Source organism: Gallus gallus, chromosome 2 (assembly GCF_016699485.2).
Source record: "Gallus gallus isolate bGalGal1 chromosome 2, bGalGal1.mat.broiler.GRCg7b, whole genome shotgun sequence".
NCBI classification, from domain to species: Eukaryota; Metazoa; Chordata; class Aves; order Galliformes; family Phasianidae; genus Gallus; species Gallus gallus.
Window position 1 is genome coordinate 51,587,009 of NC_052533.1, and position 21,421 is coordinate 51,608,429.

General features: G+C 40.9%; 1 protein-coding gene across 7 annotated transcripts in view; it reads left to right on the plus strand.

Moving 5' to 3' along the window:
• Nucleotides 1–21,421, plus strand: part of BLVRA (biliverdin reductase A) — a 40,772-nt gene continuing 19,351 nt past the window's right edge. For 3 of the 7 annotated variants that reach the window (XM_046938355.1, XM_046938353.1, XM_040692510.2), the window contains exons 1-2: nucleotides 9,647–9,759; nucleotides 11,273–11,325. Coding sequence is in view for 1 of the 7 variants with exons in the window: in XM_025147730.3 (XP_025003498.2) it covers nucleotides 117–280 (164 nt within the window). In the remaining 6 variants the exon portion in view is untranslated. Of the gene's footprint in view, nucleotides 281–9,646; nucleotides 9,760–11,272; nucleotides 11,326–21,421 lie in introns of those variants that run through there. The other 4 variants (XM_046938354.1, XM_040692501.2, XM_040692530.2 and 1 more) reach the window with 2 other exon arrangements.

The window sequence follows — 21,421 nt, forward strand, 5'->3', positions numbered from 1 at the left end:
GCCGCCATTTTGTGCAGCGCCGTGCCCACCCAGAGGCGGTGGTCTCGACGGGTGCGCTACCCCAATCGCCGTGACGGCTGTAATCGCGATCCGGGCGCGGCCGCCCCTCCCCACTGATGGCAGCGGCAATCAGCGGAAGGGCTCACGCGTGGGCCGTGCGGGCCTGCAGTGGCAGCAACGTGCGACGCTGCCGGGGACGGCAGGAGGCACCGTGGGGCGGCGGAGGCGAGGCTGCAGCAGCCCTCGACGACTGCTCGAGGATAAGATTGGCGTTTCCTTGGTCTGTGGTGGTGAGAGGCCCGCAAGCTTGGCTTTGGCTGTGGGGACGAACTGGGGATAGGAAGGGCTCCAACCGTTCTCTGCGGGATGATAGAATTTAGTTACCTGTGCACGTATGGCTAAAATACTGCTGTGTTTTTGTTTGTTTGTTTGTTTGTATGCCTCATGCATTTCAAAGGGTAGCAGGGTGTACAGTGAAGGGAGATCCATACTGCAAAGCTATGCAGGGACAGCTGCAGCTCTCAGACTGCTGTCATGGTAAAGCACTGGCCTGGGCAGAACCCAAACCCTGCTAGCTTCGAAATAATAACCCCCTCAGAAAAACCACCAGGCCTTTCTGTCTTGCTTTGGAATTTACCGCCCTTTTTTTTTTTTTTTTTTTTTTTTTTTTTTTAAAGAGTGTGTGTGTGTGTGTGTGGTACTTAATTTTATTTTTCCAGGACAAGACCCAAACCAAAGGGTACCATAACACCTATATATAAAACATACCCCTATATATTGAATTAAATTGGAGAAAAAAACACCAAACACACTCCCAACCAATTCTGTTGCTTTTCAATAATCTAGAAAGTTTAGTTTCAAAATTCATTGCATCTCTTGATCTGATTCCATAAACTGATATGCATGCTTAATTGCTGCTTATCTGTTCATTCCAAATTTTTCCCTCATCATTGTACCACATAGCCGATGTCCCTGTAAGAGTTTATTTAGCAGGCTTTCTTGGGCTGCAACAGATCAGCACTTAGGCCATAGCTTTTGTAAAGGTCATGTGCGTGTTGTTAGTTTAGAGGATCCTGAGTGTCAGCTCACAATAGCTTTGATTCATCTGAAATTAAATGGTGACTGTACCAGTAATTTCAGAGTTTGCTGTTATTTCTTATTGCATCACACATACTTTGATATATACCACGTGCTCCTGACTGAGGAGCTGAACTGAACATTCTTCTCAGTACTGCTGCCATGCCAGTTTGTTTTGTTATCCAAGTTATTTCCAATTTCTTATTTACACTTCTTGGCTTGCCATTGTGATTTAGTGGAGTACTATCTGCTACTGAATTCACCCAAACACAACTGTTTTTGTTTGTTTGTTTGTTTTTCCTTCAAGGGCTTCTAGTTGTCACCAGGCAAGTCTTACCACCAGAATGATGATCGTTTTTTTCATTGTTTATGTGATCCTGACAAAGTTGAGAAGTGAGAGATTGCTAGATTGTAGCTGAAGTTAGCTAATACATCTGTTATATGCTATGACTTATAACATTCCTAGGATTACAGCCCTGTTAGCAGGGAGAAAAGGCAGGCATGAAAAGACAACCAACAAAATAAAACAATGTGCAGATATAACAAAAATTACTGTGAGAAATACGGCACAAGTAGGAAGGATGGTGGCAGCCCACACTAATGGGAACTCATCCTATGCTCATGCCAATAAAGCTTGTTTGGAGGCTGTTTTGTGTGCAAAGCTGCAGGGTTTTTAACCTTCATTCTTTCCTCCTGCCTCTCTGCTAACGTTCCTTCTTTGTGAAATTAGGTACCTGTATGTTCATGAGTGGCCTGACTCCAACATACCTAATTACTCCCTGAAAAAGGAGAAAAAAAAAAAAGTTACATATTCATTTCATTTCAGACCTGAAGAAGGATTTTCATCTCTGTCCTGCAGAAGTGCTGTGCAGCCTGGACCTGCTTCCTTTCAGCAGTTTTTGGGTCCATCTTCCCTTCAGTGGCCTTTGGTTCGTGCTTCCTCTCAGCAGCCCTAATATCTGCTTCCTTTCAGCAATTTTTTGGGTCCTGCTTCCTTTCAGTGGCCCTAATTCTTTGCCACTGGTGAGTTTGATAGCTGATTATCTCCCAAGGTTGACCCTGATACAGGGTCCCTGTTTGGGTGCCATTTGTTGCAGGAGAGTCACGTACTCTGTTGCTACTGCAGAATGAAGACCTTTATTTTACGTGCTTACAACCTTTTATACCCACACAACAACCTCTTAGTCACATGTACCAACCAGGCGCCTCGTGCGTGTTTACGGCTGGCGCAAGTAGCTACCAAATTTGTTTACTCATTTGCAAGGTCTTTTGTTGATAATGTCTTTATCCCACAGCAAATAGCACCCAGCATAGCTGTAGGTCTACTGGTATACAAATGTCTTCAACAGACCATTCCTCTTTCCACAGGAAAGCAGAGAAATAAAGTGTCCATAAATAATGAAGAACTTTTCAACGCATGCACAGAATAAAATTAAAAAAATGTCAACAACTTCAGATGGATATTGTATAGCTTCCACCACTGTAAACTAGTAAGGACACAGAAGTGGAGCTGGAGGGGGATTTTGACATGGTCCAGATGTAGGAATGGAATGTTGTTTCTGCATTAGATACTGAAAAGGGGGAATTGATCTGAAGAAGTAGAGCACAATGTATTTGTATTTTGTAACTTGTCCTTCGAAATAGCTGATGTGAAAAGGTAGAAATACTGTATATGTTAGTAGCATATTTTAGAATATGGTTGCTGAATTATGTAATCAATTCTTGCTTGCAAAACTGCAGTAGATTTTAAATGTTCCAAATAGTATAGGTGCAGTATTATGGACTAGAAAGCATATTGTAGGGCTATTCTGTTTAGATAAGAGACCCTCAGCAAAAGAAAAAACAGACTTAACTGAAGAGTAGGAAAGGGTTCAGTAAAAAAGGAGTCTGCAGAAACTAAGGGTAAAAGGATTAGGAATAGTTTACAGAAGGAAATATGCAGAGGCCGCTAGAAGAATGGGATAGTAACAAGATGGGATTAGGACAATGTGGGGGTAGAAGAGATAAAGATGAGAGTGTGAAAACAGCTCAAGGACACCAGGCAAGTAGGTGATAAGGTGTCCCCAGAGTAAGTTAGAACTGGTTTGGGGGCTACCCCTCCCTCAGGGTCATAAGTTTACAGCGAGGAAGACTGCAGGCCTTCATCCAACGACCACCAGGAGGAGACCCCCACTGCTCATGACACTTGCGTGAGGGTGAGGGATCGTATGCTAAGGAGTTCTCAGAAATGTAATGAATATGTATAAGAATTCCACAAAAATCATTGATTATGTATTAGCTCTGCCTATATCTACACCAAGTTTTTGTCCTGATGGTACGCAAGTTAGGAGGAGCTATCCCCCTTGCATCCAGCTCTGCACAGCATTGGTTAAAACATACCTGATTTTATAACTACTTTGTGGTTATAGAGTTTGATTCCGCGAGTCAGGTTCCCCACACGTGTGATACCTTTTGAGCCCACAGTATATTTGGCCAACCCTGACTTGCATGCTAGAGTCAGGGAGTCCATCGCAGAAGTTTGCAGTGTCTGGCATCATGGACACTGGGGCAGATGTAACAGTAATTGCCCAAAGTGCCTGGCCATCGCATTGGCCCACCTCACGGCTTCCCACCACATTAACAGGTATACGAGGACAGACTCTCTTTGTACAAAGTGTGATTCAAGTAGTGGGCCGTGAAGGCAGGAGAGCCTGTGTTCATCCTTACATCCTCCAAGCGCCACTGACTCTTTGGGGGCAGGACTGCCTCTCTCAGTGGGGATTGATTTTGGGGACTAATTTACCAAAGGGGCTGCTGCACTGCACCGTACATTACCATTCATATGGAAGACATCAGATCTTGTGTGGGTGGATCAGCGTCCCCTTAGTAGTGAAAAGCTGCACCACTTGCATGAGCTGGTTCAGGAACAATTAACAGCTGGCCACATAATTCCTACTACCAGCCCATGGAACTCTCCAGTGTTCATGATTAGGAAGAAGAATGGGAAATGGAGTCTTTCGCAAGACTTAGGACAAATTAATGCTGTCATGGAAGACATGGGACCATTGCAGTCTGGAGTACCATCCCCTACAATGATACCAGAAGACTAATGTTTGACTATTATTGATTCAAGGGACTGCTTCTTTGCCATTCTGATGGATCCTCATGATGTGCCTAAATTTGCATTCTTGGTTCCCTCCATTAACGCATCTGAACCAACTAAACAATACCATTGGACAGTGTTAACGCGGGGAATGAAAAATAGTCCCACTATGTCAGTGGTTTGTAGCAAGGGCTCTATCCCCTGTGAGGGAAAAGTTGCCCCGCATGACTATTTACCACTACATAGATGACAACCTATATAGATGTAGCAACCCAGTCAAGGGAAGAGATGCAACATGCAATGACCATAGTTCTTGAATGTGTCAGAAGTCAGGGATTAGAAGTGGCTCCTGAGAAAGTTCAGGAGAGCTCACCCTGGAGTTATTTGGGTTGGTGAATTACGAATCAGAACATAGCCCCACAGTGCTTAAAGATAAGCACAGAAGTTTGCACCCTGAATTATATGCAAGAACTCTTGGGAGCCATAAATTGGGTCAGACCCATACTGGGCATAACCAACAACAAAATGTTGTATCTGTTATTCCAATTATTAAAAGGGGACATAGCATTAAATTCAAGACAAACTTTGACACTGGAAATGCAAATTGCCATTAAGGAGGTTGCCACAGCAATATCAGGACGACAGGTTCAGCACTATGATCCAGCTCTCCCCTTTCAGTCATTAGTTATTAATCTGAACTTTCAGCCATGCACACCCCTATTTCAATGGGATGCAAAATTAAAAGACCCACTCCTGATGTTGGAATGTATCTTCCTGCCTCATCAATTTTCAAAAACTATCATTACAGGGGTTGAAATGATCACCACCCTCATCATCAGGGGACGGCAAAGACTACTGTCGCTGACTGGATTGAAGCCTTCAGTGCTCATTTTGCCAATATCTGTAAATACGTTACAATAGTTGTTTCAAAGTTCACTGCTTTTTCAGGTGGCCATGGAAGGCTTCCCTGGAACAATATCAGTGCATCCGCCAGGGCACAGATTATTACAATTCCATTTTTGGTTACAGGATCTTCCTAAATGCTCTCCTATTTCATTAGATGCATAAACTGTCTTTACAGATGGATCAGGGAGGAGGGGACATTCGGTTATTGTTTGGCAGGACTCTCAAGGACAGTGGATGTCTGATATTCATATTGTAGAGGGATCTCCACAGATAGTAGAGTTAGCTGCGGTGGTGCAGGTATTTAAAAAATGGTCTGATGCTATTCATATGGTTACAGAGTCAGTATATGTCACTGGAATAGTGACCAGGATAGAAGTGGCATATTTAAAAGAGGTGTCTAACAAGCAACTATTCGCGTTACTGTATTTGTTTTTTTATTAATACGTGAAAGGAATGTTACTTCATCATAAATGTTCAATCCCATACCACCTTGCCCGGACCATTAACAGAAGGCAATAGACTTGCAGATCAACTGACAGGTATTTTGGCTTTACCAAATATGTTTGAACAGGCACAGTTATCGCATACCTTTTTCCACCAAAATGCAAAAGCACTAAAGAAATCATTCAGACTTACACTGAATCAGGTGCCAAATAACCACTGCGTGCCCCAATTGTCAGGGGATCACACCATCATTGTCTTATGGAGTCAACCCAAGGGGGGTGAATGCACTAGAACTGTCGCAGATGGATATCATTCATGTTCCTGAGTTTGGCCGCCTGAAATATGTTCATGTTATGGTGGACACCTTGTCTGGTGTGATCACAGCCTCCCCTCATACCAGAGAAAAGGCATAGGACATTTGTAAGCATCTCTTGCTTGCATTTGCAACTCCAGGAGTCCCACGAACCATAAAAACAGATAATGGCCCAAGTTATATCTCAGCACAAGTCAGAAATTTCCTACAGGCCTGGGGCGTTAAACATGTTAGAGGTATTCTGCGCTCACCCACAGACCAAGCTATTATTGAATGCACCCACAGCACACCGAAGGCCATTCAGCTAAAACAAAAAAAGGGGAATGGATGGTGTATCCCAACTGAGTGGGAACTGAGGAATTGGGAAACTGAATGTTTTGGCCACCGAGAAAGTGGCCAAAACAACACATCTATTTGTATAATTAAATGTACAGTTAGAAAAGTGGCAAGGTTAGGATGGTATTTATAGTTTATACAAGTTTACAGTTAGAAAAATTATTGTGGTGAAAAGAGACAATCAAAAATGAAACACTCACCCATGTCCTAGGCTCACAGTAGAAAACTCCCAAGGGAGGAATCTCCAGAAAGAAATCCTTCCCCACTGATAGTCAGCCCTTCAATAGGGTCTACGAGAGGTGGAACCAGGCTCCACCCCTTCTGATCACAGGTGAATTGCCTTCACCTATGCTCCCATGGCTGACTCAGTCCTTGCCTCAGGTGATCAGTCAGTAGTTCAGGCCATTACTCAACAGTTCCTATACAGTATTAATTTTTTTTGAACCAGTGGCAGGGTGACAGTGGATCACCAATAGTTCAACATTTTGCTTCAGTGAATGGTGAACGAGTGAGCACTCCAGGGAGGGTGCCTGTGATGATTAAAAACTTGGGTTGTGGCCAATGGGAGGGTCCGTTTCCATTAATAACTTGGGGAAGAGGTTATGTTTGTGTTTCCACAAGTGCTGGACCACAGTAGTTTCCAGCCAGAGTCATAAAACCCTGCTTGGTTGTATCATCAACATCTCCTGCTGCTTCTTCAGATCCGTGACAACCTTCTGCATATCCTCCCAACCAAAGTCTACGGAGGCAACTTGATATTAGATACTACAGCCAATCTCTCAGCGTCAAGCAATGTGACAACTATCTCAGAAAATTTTTGATCTGTGGGGCAAAAGCTACATGTTGAAGACTCATGGGTTTAGTTTGATGGTTGGTATCAAGGCTTGGAACCATGGGTCTGAAAAATCATGCAGATTAATGTGTTTTTTGTTTTTTGCATGTTTGTTGGTATATACTCTTTCTATTAATACCAAATGCTTGTTGTTCAAACTAGTAAAGAAGGAGGAGATGTGGGACAAAGAAAGACATGAACAAAAGACCTTGCAAATGAGTAAACAAACTTGGTAGCTACTTGTGCCAGCCGTAAACACGCACGAGGCCCCTGGTTGGTACATGTGACTAAGAGGTTGTTATGTGGGTATAAAAGGTTGTAAGCATGTACAATAAAGGTCTTCGTTCTGCACTAGCAATGGAGTCCGTGACTCTTCTGCCACAATTTGCTGCTGCTCCAAAGTCATTGTTTTTCTCAGTCACCATCCCAAAGACTCCAGCTTGTCTTGCCACATTTCCTGCTCATCTCACAGCCACGGATGGTCGCTCTGGAGTCCAGGTTCCATTCTACCCCTTCAAAGAAGCAGCTCCCACACTCCCTAACCTTGCTCAGGTCTGGCTCCAAGCGTTGCACTTGTTATCTAGCCACCTGAATAAATAAAGCTATGGCAAAGCATGGAGGCAAACAGCAAGCAGTGGTGCCAGAAAGTGTAGTTACCCAACAAGTGTAAACCAACCTAAATGCTGGAATTTCCAGCATGCTGTGAAGAAGCAATTCTGTACTCCAGTTCTGCTTTTTGTTGCCACTCCCACCCGTATTTTGGGAGCTGATCCATCGGAAAAGTAGGGATTTTTCTCTTTTATAAGGCTAATTATGAGATCAAACAGGTCCTGGATACTATAGAACGTGTGGCTGTACAAATGCTAGCATTATTACTGAAGCTGAACACTAAGCTACATCTGCCTCTAATCAGTCCACATGCATTATTTCATATATTCTGCTATTTATTATGGTTTCTTATCAGGTGCTAATTGATTCATTTCTTTATGCTAGGCATACAATCATGTGCTAGTTATTAGCTATACTATATGTTGAACTTGCTTTGTGTATCTTTAAATGCCATACATCCTAGTCTGCTAATATTTCTATATGCAGTACAACACATATGTTCATTCATGCTTTGATGTTCTTCAAATTTCCTTCTCATCAGTCTTGTAAGTAATTCTTTAGTCACACTCTGGAGCTCCTCCTCATTGCAGTTGTGTAATCACTATAAACTAGAACTTCTGATGGGTAGATCTGTACCTTGGCCACCTTGGACTGTGAGGCTACAAAGTGCCTTAGAGTGAGAGGAAAGAATTTTGAAACATTCTGTGATGTATTTGAAACATTCAGCATAATCATGTCAGTATAAACCCCATGTTCAGATAATATTCTGTTAGACCATGGAGGTTTTCCCTGTGTTAGGACTCCGTAAGTGGCTCAGATAACATGGATAACATGACTATAGAAAAGCACATGTAGCTTTAAGGAGGCTAAGTGGGTTCCTGACTACTTGCTAGTGAGGAAGTTAGCTGCGTGGAAGGAATGAGTGAGAAAATCTAAAAAAAAAAGAAAAGAAAAGATATATTGCATGCTGTTACAATCCCATCAGGCAGAATTTTAAAATAAAGAATTTAAGGGATATATAACTGAATATTTAGGCCTAGCAGGAAAAGACAAACTATGGTATTACTTCTTACTTAAATACAGCCTGACCTAAGATTTACTGGAAACAGGTTGAATAGAACATGCTCAGGTGGAAAAGTGTGTTGTTACTGATTTCACCAGAGTTATTTCTACTTTACATCTGAGGCAAATTTATTCAGAAGTTTTTGTTTGTTTGTTTTCTGTTGTTGTTGGTTGGTTGGTTTTTTTTAACTTTTGTATCTCTAGTCTGACTTTGACAGTTTTAGGTGTCAGCATAGTCTGTAAATGCCCTGCATCAGCACAATATAACATGACCTGTGGAATTCACATTTTCATCCTTTCATATCCTGTTGCAAGAACTGCTGGCCTCTGGGAAGACAACTCCACCTTCTCAGGCTTTTATCTTTCAAGTCTTGAGCACAAGCCCTCTTGCGTGTAGATAAGAAGCCCGAGTTGCAAGGTTAATAAAGAGGGTCGAAGAAAGAGCTGAGCAGAGTGTTTCTCTAAGGAAAAGCTAGTACTGAAGCCTGGCATTTTGTTGGCCAGGAAGCAGTCTCTGTCGGATGGGGGGAAATAACCCTGAGTAAGAGCTTGTGTAACGCCTGGACTGTCCCAACAGCTACTTTCCATAGGCAGCTTGCTAGGGCAAAGCCAAGCGCAGAAGTTACTGCTTTTCTTCTGGGAGGCTTGGCACTGCTGAACCTCCCATTTCCCTGAGTAACAATCAGCCTACAGCATGAAGCCTGTAGATGCAAGTGCTAACGGGTACCAGCCTCAACATGTTTTGGCATGTTGGGGTCTGGGTAGTGCCTGGCTGGGGCAGCTGTTGCTTTGGCTTAACTGGGGTCTTCCCCAGGTCCCTGGGGAGATCTGTTCCTTGGTACCCTTCTCAGCGTTTTCTGAGTGAGGTGAAAACTCGTCGACCCAACGCCTGTGCCAGCCTTTCTGCGGCTGTAGCTGCGTCTGGCTATAGCCCTCCCCTACGATGTCCTTATTGGACTCCCGGCCAAGGGGGTGTTGCTGCGATGATAGCAGCAGGGCGAGCAGCGCATTGATATGCCGGATCTGCAGGCTGTTGTGTAACAAGGAGCTGTGAGGAGAATTAAACAGGATCGTATTTCTCCTCTGTGAATTTAAGAGGTTAGTGACTATTACTTAATCTCTGCTAACAGTAATTTGGGTTTGGAAGCACCTTTTTTTGTTTGTTTGTTTTGTGAAGCCATTCTGCCTTTCTGAAGATTTCTTGCTACCAGCGTTTTCCCCCTCTGCTGGGAAGGACTATGGGAATCCTGCACCTCTTGGGCTTCCTAGCTGCTCCAGGGGCACCCACCGTATCGAGGGGACAGGCTAGGGTCAAGAACGGGGGGAAGAGAGAGGACAGAAAAGCCCTTTATAAAAATGATTGAGTTGCACCGAAGCAGAGAATTATATCATAAACGACAGAAAAGTATCTAGTTAGCATCGTGGGGTGGCCAGCAAAAGTTCATTCAAAACCTTTTCCCAGGTTGTTTTCTGAGCTTGCACAAGGGAATGCTGAGCTTCATGCAAGTCCTGTTAAAATCTGTGGCTGCTGCACGAGTTTGACATCTCCTCCTGCAGTAGTAGCCCATTACCCTTCATGTACTTCAGTTTACCTATGTGTAGCACGGGGATGGTAATATTTACATTTTTGAAAGGAATGCGGTGGGGTCATATTCCAAACTACTTTTGGTGGGAAAACTGTGATTCTCATTTTCTCAGATACAATATGGAACCAGGGTATAAAGCTGACTCTTCGTTAGTATTACTTTATCCTTCAGTCACACCTACCATTTATCTCTGTTTAAAAAAAAAAAAAAAAAAAAAAAGAAAAGAAAAGAAAAAAGAAAAGAAAAGAAAAGAAAAACGCATCATGGCTCTGTCTACACACAGAAAGAGAGACTCAGCCTTCATATAACTCTCTCGGCATCATTCTGAACTTCTTTGTTGGAGGTTGTTCAAAAAAATCAAGCTAGTGTTAGTTAGGGCAGCAGTTTACTAAACTGATTTTCTGTGAAATCATTTTTACCAAGCTCCTTGAAGTGGTTTGCCAGATTATCTTCAGCTTGGGAAAATTAGTCATTCAGCTGTTAGTTCTCTGGCTAATGTAGTGCAAATTGACACCATGCCAAAAATCTAAGACATAGTGTTTGAGCATCTTTCTGTCATCTTTGTGAATCATGGGAAAATAAAGACAAATCTGTTTCAATAATACAAATCCAACTTGAAGTTTAATTTTCACAACATGAAGAGAAGAAGTTAAATGTTCAAAGTTCAGCTAAGTAAAAGAAGATCAGCCTATCTAATAAGGTTTCCAGCTTGGAAGAAAATATCCTTTACAAATTTTATAGTTAAAAGCTAATAGTATTTTCTAAGGAAACGTGAGTTTTGTTTCACCAACGTATGTAGTTATGTAGTGAGGTAGTACTATTATGTCACTGTCTCACTATAAAGGGAATCATTGTTTCCACTGGAAACTAGTAGCATGAAACTTTCTTCAAGGTGCCAGAAGACTTCAGTTGAAGTTTAACTAAACAGATATTTAGCAAACATTTGTTCACTACAGTTATAAATGAACTTAGACATTCCATGACTGATAGTAAAATAATAATGATTAATATGATTTCTACTGTAGGATGAGGGAACTTCCCTTATGTGTGAGGGCTAATGTATTCTGGACTTGTCCTGGTAAGTTCACATGAACACTGTCAAAAGCCTTTATTCTAATACTAACCTCGGTTTCTTTAGCATGTAAACTGAGTTTCTGGAAAGAAACTGGAGTTTAAATCAATTCAGTATGGTTTGTATTTACCTTGAGGAAAGCACAGTGCATATTTTGTATAGCTAAAAAAGGAGAATCAATCTCTGTAGCTTCTGTTTTTGGTTTTTTTTTTTAAGCTGTCGTCAATACTTCGTAAATTATCGTGCTAACCAAACATTTCCAGAATAAACAAGAATACAGTTCTGAGATATATCATTTTAACTAAGGGTCAAACTGGCAGTATCCACTAACTTCAGAAACTAACAGATAGAACAGGATGGCAGGAGGGCTGCTTCTGTGTACTGCAAAGGAATCATTCTTGTTGAAACAAGTGAAGGTGAGTCTATACATGAACTCACAAGAGTTTGAATTACAACTGAAATCACTTGCTGTCTTTCACTTGGGTATCAGAATTTCAGTTAGATAAGAGAATTAAATACACATTGGCGTTTTTGTTTTGTAATGATAAGTCTAAAGTCACCTCAGTTTTCTATGGCTTATAGGAAGGATATTATGCTGCATGCAGTTCTCTGCAGATTTTTTTGTAAGAAGCTTTAGTGAATAAGTGTTTTCCATCATTGCTGATGTGGTCCCTCATAATTTTGTCTGTGCTTCTCTTGCTATTCAGGTAAGCAGTAGTCAGGCATAGACCATAAGTGTAAACCAGAGCTGGAAAGAAGTAGGGAAACCAAGAGAAAGGACTTGAATATTTGTCAGGAAAGTTTGCAGTAGGAGAATAACTCCCCAGGGCAAGTTGATTAGTTTGACATGGAGCCATATCAGCATACGTAGGACCAGCAATAACCTTTTAATTTTCAGTCAACCATATATCTTTCTGAAGCCTGCCGTTACTGCTTATTGTAGTAAGAGAAGTTGCTTAATAAAGCATGGATTAAAAAACAGGATAAGCAATAATGTAAGGCATCAAAATCCTTACTTCATGGAGAGGGGAGGGATGGGGCTTGCAGAAGAAAACCTGTCAGAAAGACAAGGCAATTAGCAACTTAATTCTGGGGTAGAAAATATGAAATATATGCATGCCCTGTTGTAACTTGTTGGAACAAATGTTGCTGAGGTGCTGTACCCCTGCTCAGGAACCAGCCTTGAGCAGTGTTCTTATGCGTGTAGGGCAAATATGTTGGGCTTATACCTGGAAGCTCAATAGTAACACATATAAAAATACTTTTGATCTGTTTCTTTCCTAGTAAGCAAAAAGAGCTTTGGATTTTTGTTTGTTTGTTTTGGTTGTTGTTTGTTTTGTTTTTTTTAATTTAAATTTAACTGAACTTAAGCATTCTCTACACTAATATTTGCAACCCAGACACAGCTTTACTGTTCTGTTTGGAAAAAAAAATTGCAGAAAACTCACCTGACTGGGAAAGATAATGACATGAATTCCCTAATCCAGTTAGTCCAGATGAGTGAAATTCACCATGTTAAATAGAAGTGAACTTTCTTTGACAACATAAGTTCAACAGAATAAAAGAAGTCTGTGGGTTCTTTTTGTTGTTTTTTTTTTTTTTCCTCTTTCTTGTTAGTATAGCATTATAAACTATTTATGAAGACCCTGGCTTGGGCAACCAGTGTTCCTGCTATATTATAGTAACTATCCTGAATGCTAAATTAAAGGCTGTGCTATGCTTGCTTATAAAGAAAGCTGTTCTCATGGCTCAAGTAATGTTGCTGTGTTTATACTTTTCCTTCTTAGTGAAATGTGTAGACAGCATCTTTATTGTCTTACTGCTACCTTTGTTCTGTGAGTGAAAGCAGATGGAAGCTTCCAGAGAGAATATAGAATTATTAAATCATCCCATAATCTCGAAGTAAGAAAAAGAGAAGTAGTACAGTTTGTAAGGGGAAGGGCCAAGCCCATGGTTGTTCCAGCTGAAAAATCATGGAACGATTTAGCTACAAGCTGTGAAGCCTAGTAAACCTTTCTGTTTCTAGGGAGAGCAGCACTTAGTATTTATTAAGTGCATGCTCTGACATGGATTAGCAACAGAAGATGGGTTTGTCTGTCATTTAATGAGGAATTTAGAGACCACCGAGGCTTGTTCAAACTTATCTTCAGAGTAATTAGTTGATTTTTCTCAGGCAGAATTGTGTACGGTTGAGAGTGTGATTAACATATCTGTATAAATCCCTATCTGTATTTAGACTTAATGACAGATACAGATATGTAAAGGACTGAGATTTTTGTCCCCTTCAGATCAGATTCATAAGATGTGGATGGAGAAGGAAAATCAACTCTTGACCCGTGTTCACTTCTAAAGCAGTGATTCTGTAGTGGCAAAAATCTGTGAGGAATTAGCAGAAAAGGATAAAAATGTATACCAGTGACAATTCACAGTTAAGTGACAAGGCTTTAAACTGAAATGGTACAGTTCTGTTGTTGGGAGTAACTATGTACTTTGTTGTACTTTGTCTGCTTTCCAACTTGGTGTCCAGTGTAAGACAGAATAGAGTTGTTGGTTTTGTGTTTGTTTGCTGTTTTGTTTTTTTTTTTCCTAAATATCCAGTGCTTGCATTTGCCTTTTGAGTAATCTGGAGTGCAGTGTCTTAGAAACAGGCCTGAGATGTCTTAGGTTCATTAATATCAGAAAATGCTAGAAATATTTGCTTTGGAAAATGTGTTTTTCATCTGGAATTTGTAATGTTCTCTAATGGCAGCAGCTGAGCAAAACTTTGATTTTGAAGTCTAGCTTACTTCCTTGCATTGTAAAGTGGAATAGTTCTGTGGTTTAACCTGTCAAGCAGTTCAGTACCATATAGCCTTTCTCTTACACCATCATCCCGGTGGGATGGGGGAAAGAATAGGTAAAAAGGTTCTTTACTAAGACAGAAAAAGAAGTGAGGAATAACAGTCAATTACTTCAATTACTGTTAATTATTGTTATGATAATTACTCTTACATGTGATATATATATGTCACACACACACATATATATATCACATATATATGTGATATATTTTACAAAATGTGATGCACAACACAGTTGTTCACCACCTGACAACCAGTGCCCAGACAATCCTTGAGCAATGTCTGCCCCCCTGGCCAACTCTCCTTAGTTACACAGTTTTCATGTAACACAGTATGGTATAGAACTTAGTCCAGTTTAGGTCAGCTGTCCTGGTTCTGTCCCTTTCCTACTCCTTGTGCTTCTCCAGCCCCCTCACTGGCAGAACAGTACAAGAAGCTTAGAAGTCTTTGGCTCTGTACAGCACTGTTCATCAACAACTATAACATTGTGTGGTATCAACATTGTTTTTCCTCCTGGAGCCAAAACATAGCATCATAGCAAACAATGTGAAGAAAATAAACACTGTCCTAGCTGAAACCAGAATGAATAGCTATCCTTGCATTTAGCCCAGTATTTACAAAAATAAGACGTATTTTCTATTTTTATTATGTCTGGCATTTGAAAAGAGGCCTTAGGCTGAGGGTTGTTTAGTAAATCTTTCCAAGATAAACAAGCCATTTGCCTGGCTCTGATTACTGCTTAAAAATAACAATATTATGACAATCTCTGTTTCCAGCCCAATCCTTCCTGGGTAGGGCCTGGTGACAGCCAGCCTGGTCTAATCATATTTGTGATATTGACACAAATAAAACACAGCAGAACCATAAAAATGTCAAGCTGTTCTTTTAAAGAAGACTTAGATTGGCTGGATGTCATGGCATTCTGTCATAGGGAGAGAAGAACTTCAGATCTCCTGTACTCTGAGCAGGGAATGTGAGAACATATTTATCTGGCTGCTCTGAACCTGTTTTTTCTGTTAGACTCTACCTGGAAAGATGCTGCCTTCCCAAGGAGGTAGAAATGGAGAACTGTCTTTATTCCCTGCTGACTAAACAAAGGAGACTCAATTTTGAAGGCTCACTTTATTTTTCGTAAATGCCAGATGACAGTTTTCTTCCATTCATGTACTTAGGTTGAGAGAATACTTTTCAGAGAAACTGCTGGTCCAGTTTACTAACATCCACATCAGCTGACCAGTAGTTTTACAGCTTAAATGGCCCAAAATACCAGAAACAAAATGTTCCTGTTTTTAAGATATGGGAAGTGAAGGCCTCCTGTGCAGGATGCTGCTGAGCTGTCAAATTCTAAGGAAGCACAAATGTGCTGATAACCTAGGAGAAGTAACCATTAAGCTTTGTTTGGTTAAACAATTACTAAAGGAGTCTTCAACTCTTCAGCTTTCACCTATGATTTCTCATATTGACATGCTGACAGAGATTACATTTTTCATCAAGAGGCTCATCATCAGTACAGGGAGAATAAATGGCAGTTCAAAGTACTTTCTTTTACAGTGTGCTCTTAATTATCTTTGCCATCCCCTACATGACCTTAGATGCTTATATGCCTTCTTGGAATAAGCTTTATTTATTCCAGACTGTGGAAGCAAAATTTATATAGTCACTGGGAAAAACCATCCAGACTGAATGCAAGTGTAGTCAAATGGCTTGTGACCTATAAGTCTGGCTCACAAGCCATTGTCTGGCCACACTATCATCCTCTGTCTTTGGATCAAATCCAAAGCAAGGGGATCTAAGTAGACTCAGAGGACTATCATGGCAGACATTATGGCTTGCATATTCTTAACTACTGAGGCTCCTTTACTTGGTTTATCTACATGAATTTGACCTGGTATGCTTTGAAGGAATGTGTAAAATAGTGACAACTTACAAATACCTGTATGTAGTGATTGTGCTTATGATGCTCAACTAGGATGCCTTATATCTTCAATTTCTAATGCAAAAAAAATGAGATCATTTGTCTGAAAACCATTTTGTGAAGAAGCCACCATCATGTCTGAGATGCACATGGCTTAAATAATAGAAATTAACCTTGTACAATTCTCACTCAGAACCTCAAAATTCTGAGAAATGAATGCATTTAGACTGAATTATCTTAAAGCTGTGAGGCTGAAGAAGGTAATCAACAGGGTTGCTGGTACATTACAGAATATCTTTTGTGCTGCCATTGATAGCTTGGGATTGTAATGGTTCAGTACAGCCACTTTCTATTTTTCAGAACTTAGTGACCTCTTTGGCTACTTACAGGAATGGTACAGTTCCAGAAATCAATATGTAGGAGAAAATGAAGCTCTTTTCTTATGCTAAATGTTTTCACCAAAGTACTGCAGAAAAATGAAGTACGTATAGTTAAGTAAAATCTGGGAAAGAGAAAGATATCTGTATTTATGTTTTAGAAGTATTCATTTTGCAAATCCCTTTCATGACTGAGTTCTTTTTCTACCTCTCTAACAAAGTACATTGCCTGCTTATAGTGACTTTAGTATTGCTGGCACCTGAACCTCTGTGGGAGTTTGTTCAAGTTACTGCAAAGCTAGGCAAGTGCACCAATCCTGCCTTTTACAAGATATGATCCAGTTATTGAACCACAGTGGTTAGAATAAATTACTGGTGCACATCTAGTAGACATTTTTGGCTGTTTTTGGCTAGGTTGTGTTTTTAAAATATTCTTCTGAACAGGCCATTAGCTTTGCTAACACCGTTGAACACCTTTGAAGGCAGATTGGGAAAGAGTAAAGCATTTTTTAAGCCAATTCACAGATTTTACATATAGATGTACTGAGATTTTTTGGATAAGGTCATGAGTTCTGTAGATGCTGCCAGCAGCCTCAGCAATACCTATCCAGCAAGATTTAACGGAGTACGTTGAACCTACAGTGCCTCTAGAATACTGGCACAATCCACCCTGTATCCTTCTTCAGCAAATGTTACTGCATGGACTCAACCATCAAGTCAGGTTATCAATTTTAGTGGGTTTTTTTACGCATATTCCTGCAGTATGTATTCATTTCTCTTTAGATGTTTTTTGAATATTAGTAGTAGTTGAAGGGGATTGAGTCGGAATCTTCTCTTTTGCTGATGGCTGTTTTTTGGTCCTTTTGAGACCAGGCAGTGATTCTGGTGATGGTAAATCTGTAAATAGACAGGCAGCTGTAAGTTGGTACCATTTTGTGTGTCATTATTATTATTTTTTTTTTTTTTAGTAGCTTCAAGCTTTGGGTTTGCATATGTGAAGGTCTAGAGATGCTCAAAGCTACCTGACTGTACAGGAAAACTAAAACTGAGTAATTCAGCTACTCAGTTATATAAAACTGCATAAAACTGTTTTATAAAACTGTAATTCAGCTATTCAGTTATATAAAACTGCCTCTCTCATTTTATAAATCTCAGAGTTTGAAGGGGGTAGACCTAGAAGTTGGAAGAGGAGATGAATTCACTTTTGAAATGTGTCCAGTTAAACACAAAGCATTGTCTTTCCTAAAACTTTACTTTTTTTTCTGGAAAGTTGAAGTACTTTGAAAAAGTACTTTTCAGAGTTCCTATAGTCTTTATATAAAACTTTTCAATTAACTTTTTTTTTTTTAATCGGTATGATACCAAGCACTCCCTCTAGTGGCTGGTAAAGATTATTTCAGTTTCTTGGGATATTCTTAAGCGGAGTAGCATGTGAGGACTGCTTGACTGCTAAAAAACATAAAATTGCAGACTGACTGTTCATGTGAAAAGAGATTAGTGGCTGGCTAGTAGCAATTCTTGAGTTCTGTGATGGTCAATAGCATGAAAAATACTGGGCTGTAAAATTATCAGGAATTTGGGTAACCTTGGTTATTGCTCTTAATTCAGGAGTTGTTTTTTTCCCTACAGTAAAGCAATTGCTATCATTGGTAGCCTTCCAAAATTTAATGGGAATTGGGAGCTCTGATTGCATTTTTTCAGGCCCTGCTGAAAAGGGGTAGACTGATAAAATGGTGGCGGTACTAGCCATTTTATGAATTATTTTTAAGATTACAATGTTATGCTAAACATTATCTACTTTCAAAGTTATCTTAATCTAGTAATAAAACAAACTTTCAATCAATGTCAATTTATTTTAGAGAATTTAAACAGGTAGGATAAGAGGAAAGTCAGCAAAAAAAAATCATTTGTCTGACCAACTACAATTTTCTGACCAGCTTCAGACAATATGTGGACACAGAGGGTTTCATCAGCCATGGCAAGCAGTATCTTTATGGTGACTGCAGGTAGCTTCTAGCAGGAGTGCTGTATTTTATTTATCTCTATCTATCTGCCTGTCTGTCTTTTTATCTATTTATTTATTTTTGGGTGGGGGCGATTCTCAAAATAGGCCACCCTTTCACAGAGCTGGAATGCAGTGACCTACAGTGGACCAGAAGATAGGTATCATCTTTTAGGTTGAGTTCATAAAGATATTAAAAGAACAAACTTGTGGCTGGATATGTGTTTTGTTCTTGTGCCTACTAATGTTACAGTTAGTAGCAAAATCTCTTATTTCCTAATGTAATTCTACGAATATTCTGATTTGTCAATGGGTTTAGTCATGATTAAAGCTAAGCATGCATATAATTAATTACTTGTATGGCTAGGACTTCAGCTGAATTTAACAGCAAGAAAAAAGAAATAAGAAATGCTTCCATGTTGTACTTTATATTGTGCTGTTTTAAATAGATATTTGAATACAAAATGTGGTTATACCCACCTTTTCTAGATGCCTAATCTGTGTGGGGTTTCCTACAGCAAAGGAGAAGAACACAGGTTGTAGTAATACCTACTTATTGCATTACATTTATCATCATTAGGCCCAAGGATGCTTTGTAGCAGAGAGAGATTTCCCTTGCTTTGGAACTGGGAGGACTGACAGGGAAAAAGATCTGAGGATAAGGAAAAGGCAGACATTCTGAATGCCTTCTTTACATCTGTCTTTAAAAGTCAGACTAGTTATCCTCAGGTTTCTCCACTCTCTGACCTGGCAGTCTTGGCTGGGGAGCAGACTAAACCCCCCCACAGTTCAAAAGGAAACAGTCAGAGACCTGCTACTCCAACTGGACTGCCACAAGTCCACAGGACCAGATGAGATTCACCTGAGAGTGCTGAGGGAACTGGCAGAGGTGATAGCCGAGCCGCTTTCCATCATCTATCAGCGCTCCTTGTTGACGGGTGAGGTCCCAGAAGACTGGAGGCTTGCCAGTGTGATTCCCATCTACAAGAAGGGCTGCAGGGAGGATCTGGGGAACTACAGGCCTGTTAGCCTGACCTCAGTGCCAGGGAAGGTTATGGGGCAGATTGTCTTGAGGGAGATCACGTGGCACGTGCAGGACAACCGGGGGACCAGGCCTAGCCAGCATGGGTTCACGAAGGGCAGGTCCTGCTTGACCAACCTGATCTCCTTCTATGATCTAGTGACCCGTCTGGTGGATGAGGGAAAGGCTGTTGATGTAGTCTACGTAGACTTCAGCAAAGCCTTTGACACTGTCTCCCACAGTATTATCCTGCAGAAGCTGGCAGTCCGTGGCTTGGACAGATATACTCTTGGCTGGGTAAGGAACTGGCTGGAGGGCTGGGCCCAGAGAGTGGTGGTGAATGGAGTTAAATCCAGCTGGTGACCGGTCATGAGTGGTGTTCCCGAGGGGTCGGTGCTGGGGCCTGTCCTGTTTAATATCTTTATTGATGATCTGGATGAGGCATTGAGTGCACCCTCAGTAAGTCTGCAGATGACAACAAGCTGGCTGGAAGTGTTGATCTGCCTGAGGGTAGCAAGGCCCTACAGAGGGATCTGGATAGGCGGGATAGCTGGGCTGAAGCCAATGAGATGGGATTCAGCAAGACCAAATGCCGGGTCCTGCACTTTGGCCACAATAACCCCAGGCAACACTACAGGCTTGGGGCAGAGTGGCTGGAAGACTGTGTAGAAGAAATGGACCTTGGGGTGTTGATTGACACTAGACTGAACATGAGCCAGCAGTGTGCCCAAGTGGCTAAGAAGGCCAATGGCATCCTGGCTTGTATCAGAAATAGTGTGGCCAGCAGGAACAGGGAAGTAATTATCCTCCTGTACTCAGCACTGGTGAGGCCGCACCTTGAGTACTGTGTACAGTTTTGGGCCCCTCACTTCTGGGAGAAAGTAAGAACACAGCCTGGAAACTGAGCTTTCCTGTGGCTTCCCAGCTGCTTAGCTATGCAGAGATCCTGGAGGCATTATTCTGGTTCTGCTTGGAAACCAGGGAATGCATATGAATTTAGTGCCTGCACAGGTATTAAGCAGACAAGGGTTGGAGAATGCATTTTGAAGGAAAGGAGATCATTCACTAGCATCATATACTTTGTTTGAGTTAGAATATCGGGCCTGTTTTCTCCAGGCTGTGTTCTCTCACAGACTTGGACTGTAGCAATAATATTGTTTGATCTCATGAAAAAAACAGGATCTGTGAATTGCTGTTAGCTCCATACTACAGCTCATTCTTCTGAATCCTCATCTAAATTTGGGCTTTAAAGAAATTGACATTTGTCTATTAATACATTCTTTTCTTCTATAACCATGTACAAATTCACTTTCAAAAATTGTTATAGCGCACTAAAGCCCAAAATAATTTTTTTGAGATTGTTTGTGGCTCTTTCCTTTACTCATGTACTAATCAACCACAGCCTTTTGGTTAACTAATAGCTCTTATGTGGGATTGTTTATTTACCCACCCAGAAGTTTCACAAGACTCTAATACTCTCCAGAGTGTTTCCTGAAAATTTCACAGTAAAAGTTTTTTTTTTTAATGGTATATTTTGTATGAAATCAAAACTGGGTCCCTTCATTTCTTCCCCTTAGCTTTTTTGGGGGGGTGCCCAAAGGTGAGCTCACTTCTTTCCTGGCCAGTTTCAGTGTTAGCAGTGCAGGTATATTCAAAAGAAGTTTGACCATCTGCTGTCACCTATAGAAACCAGTTGTCTCTTGCAAAGCATGTACAATAGGCAAGGACCACCCTTGAAATTGGCCCCACAAATCACTATTATTCCCCCGACCCCCTTAGTGAAGGTGTTTGTTGGGCACCTGTAACACAGTGAATGGCTGGCTAGATCTCAATCTAAATATATCAACTTCAGCTTTGGAAGCCAGCTGGCAAAACAGAATTTAATGAGAAAGCCTGGACAAGTAAACCTGCCCATAACAATAAAACCATGCAGATGTGTTGTTCAAT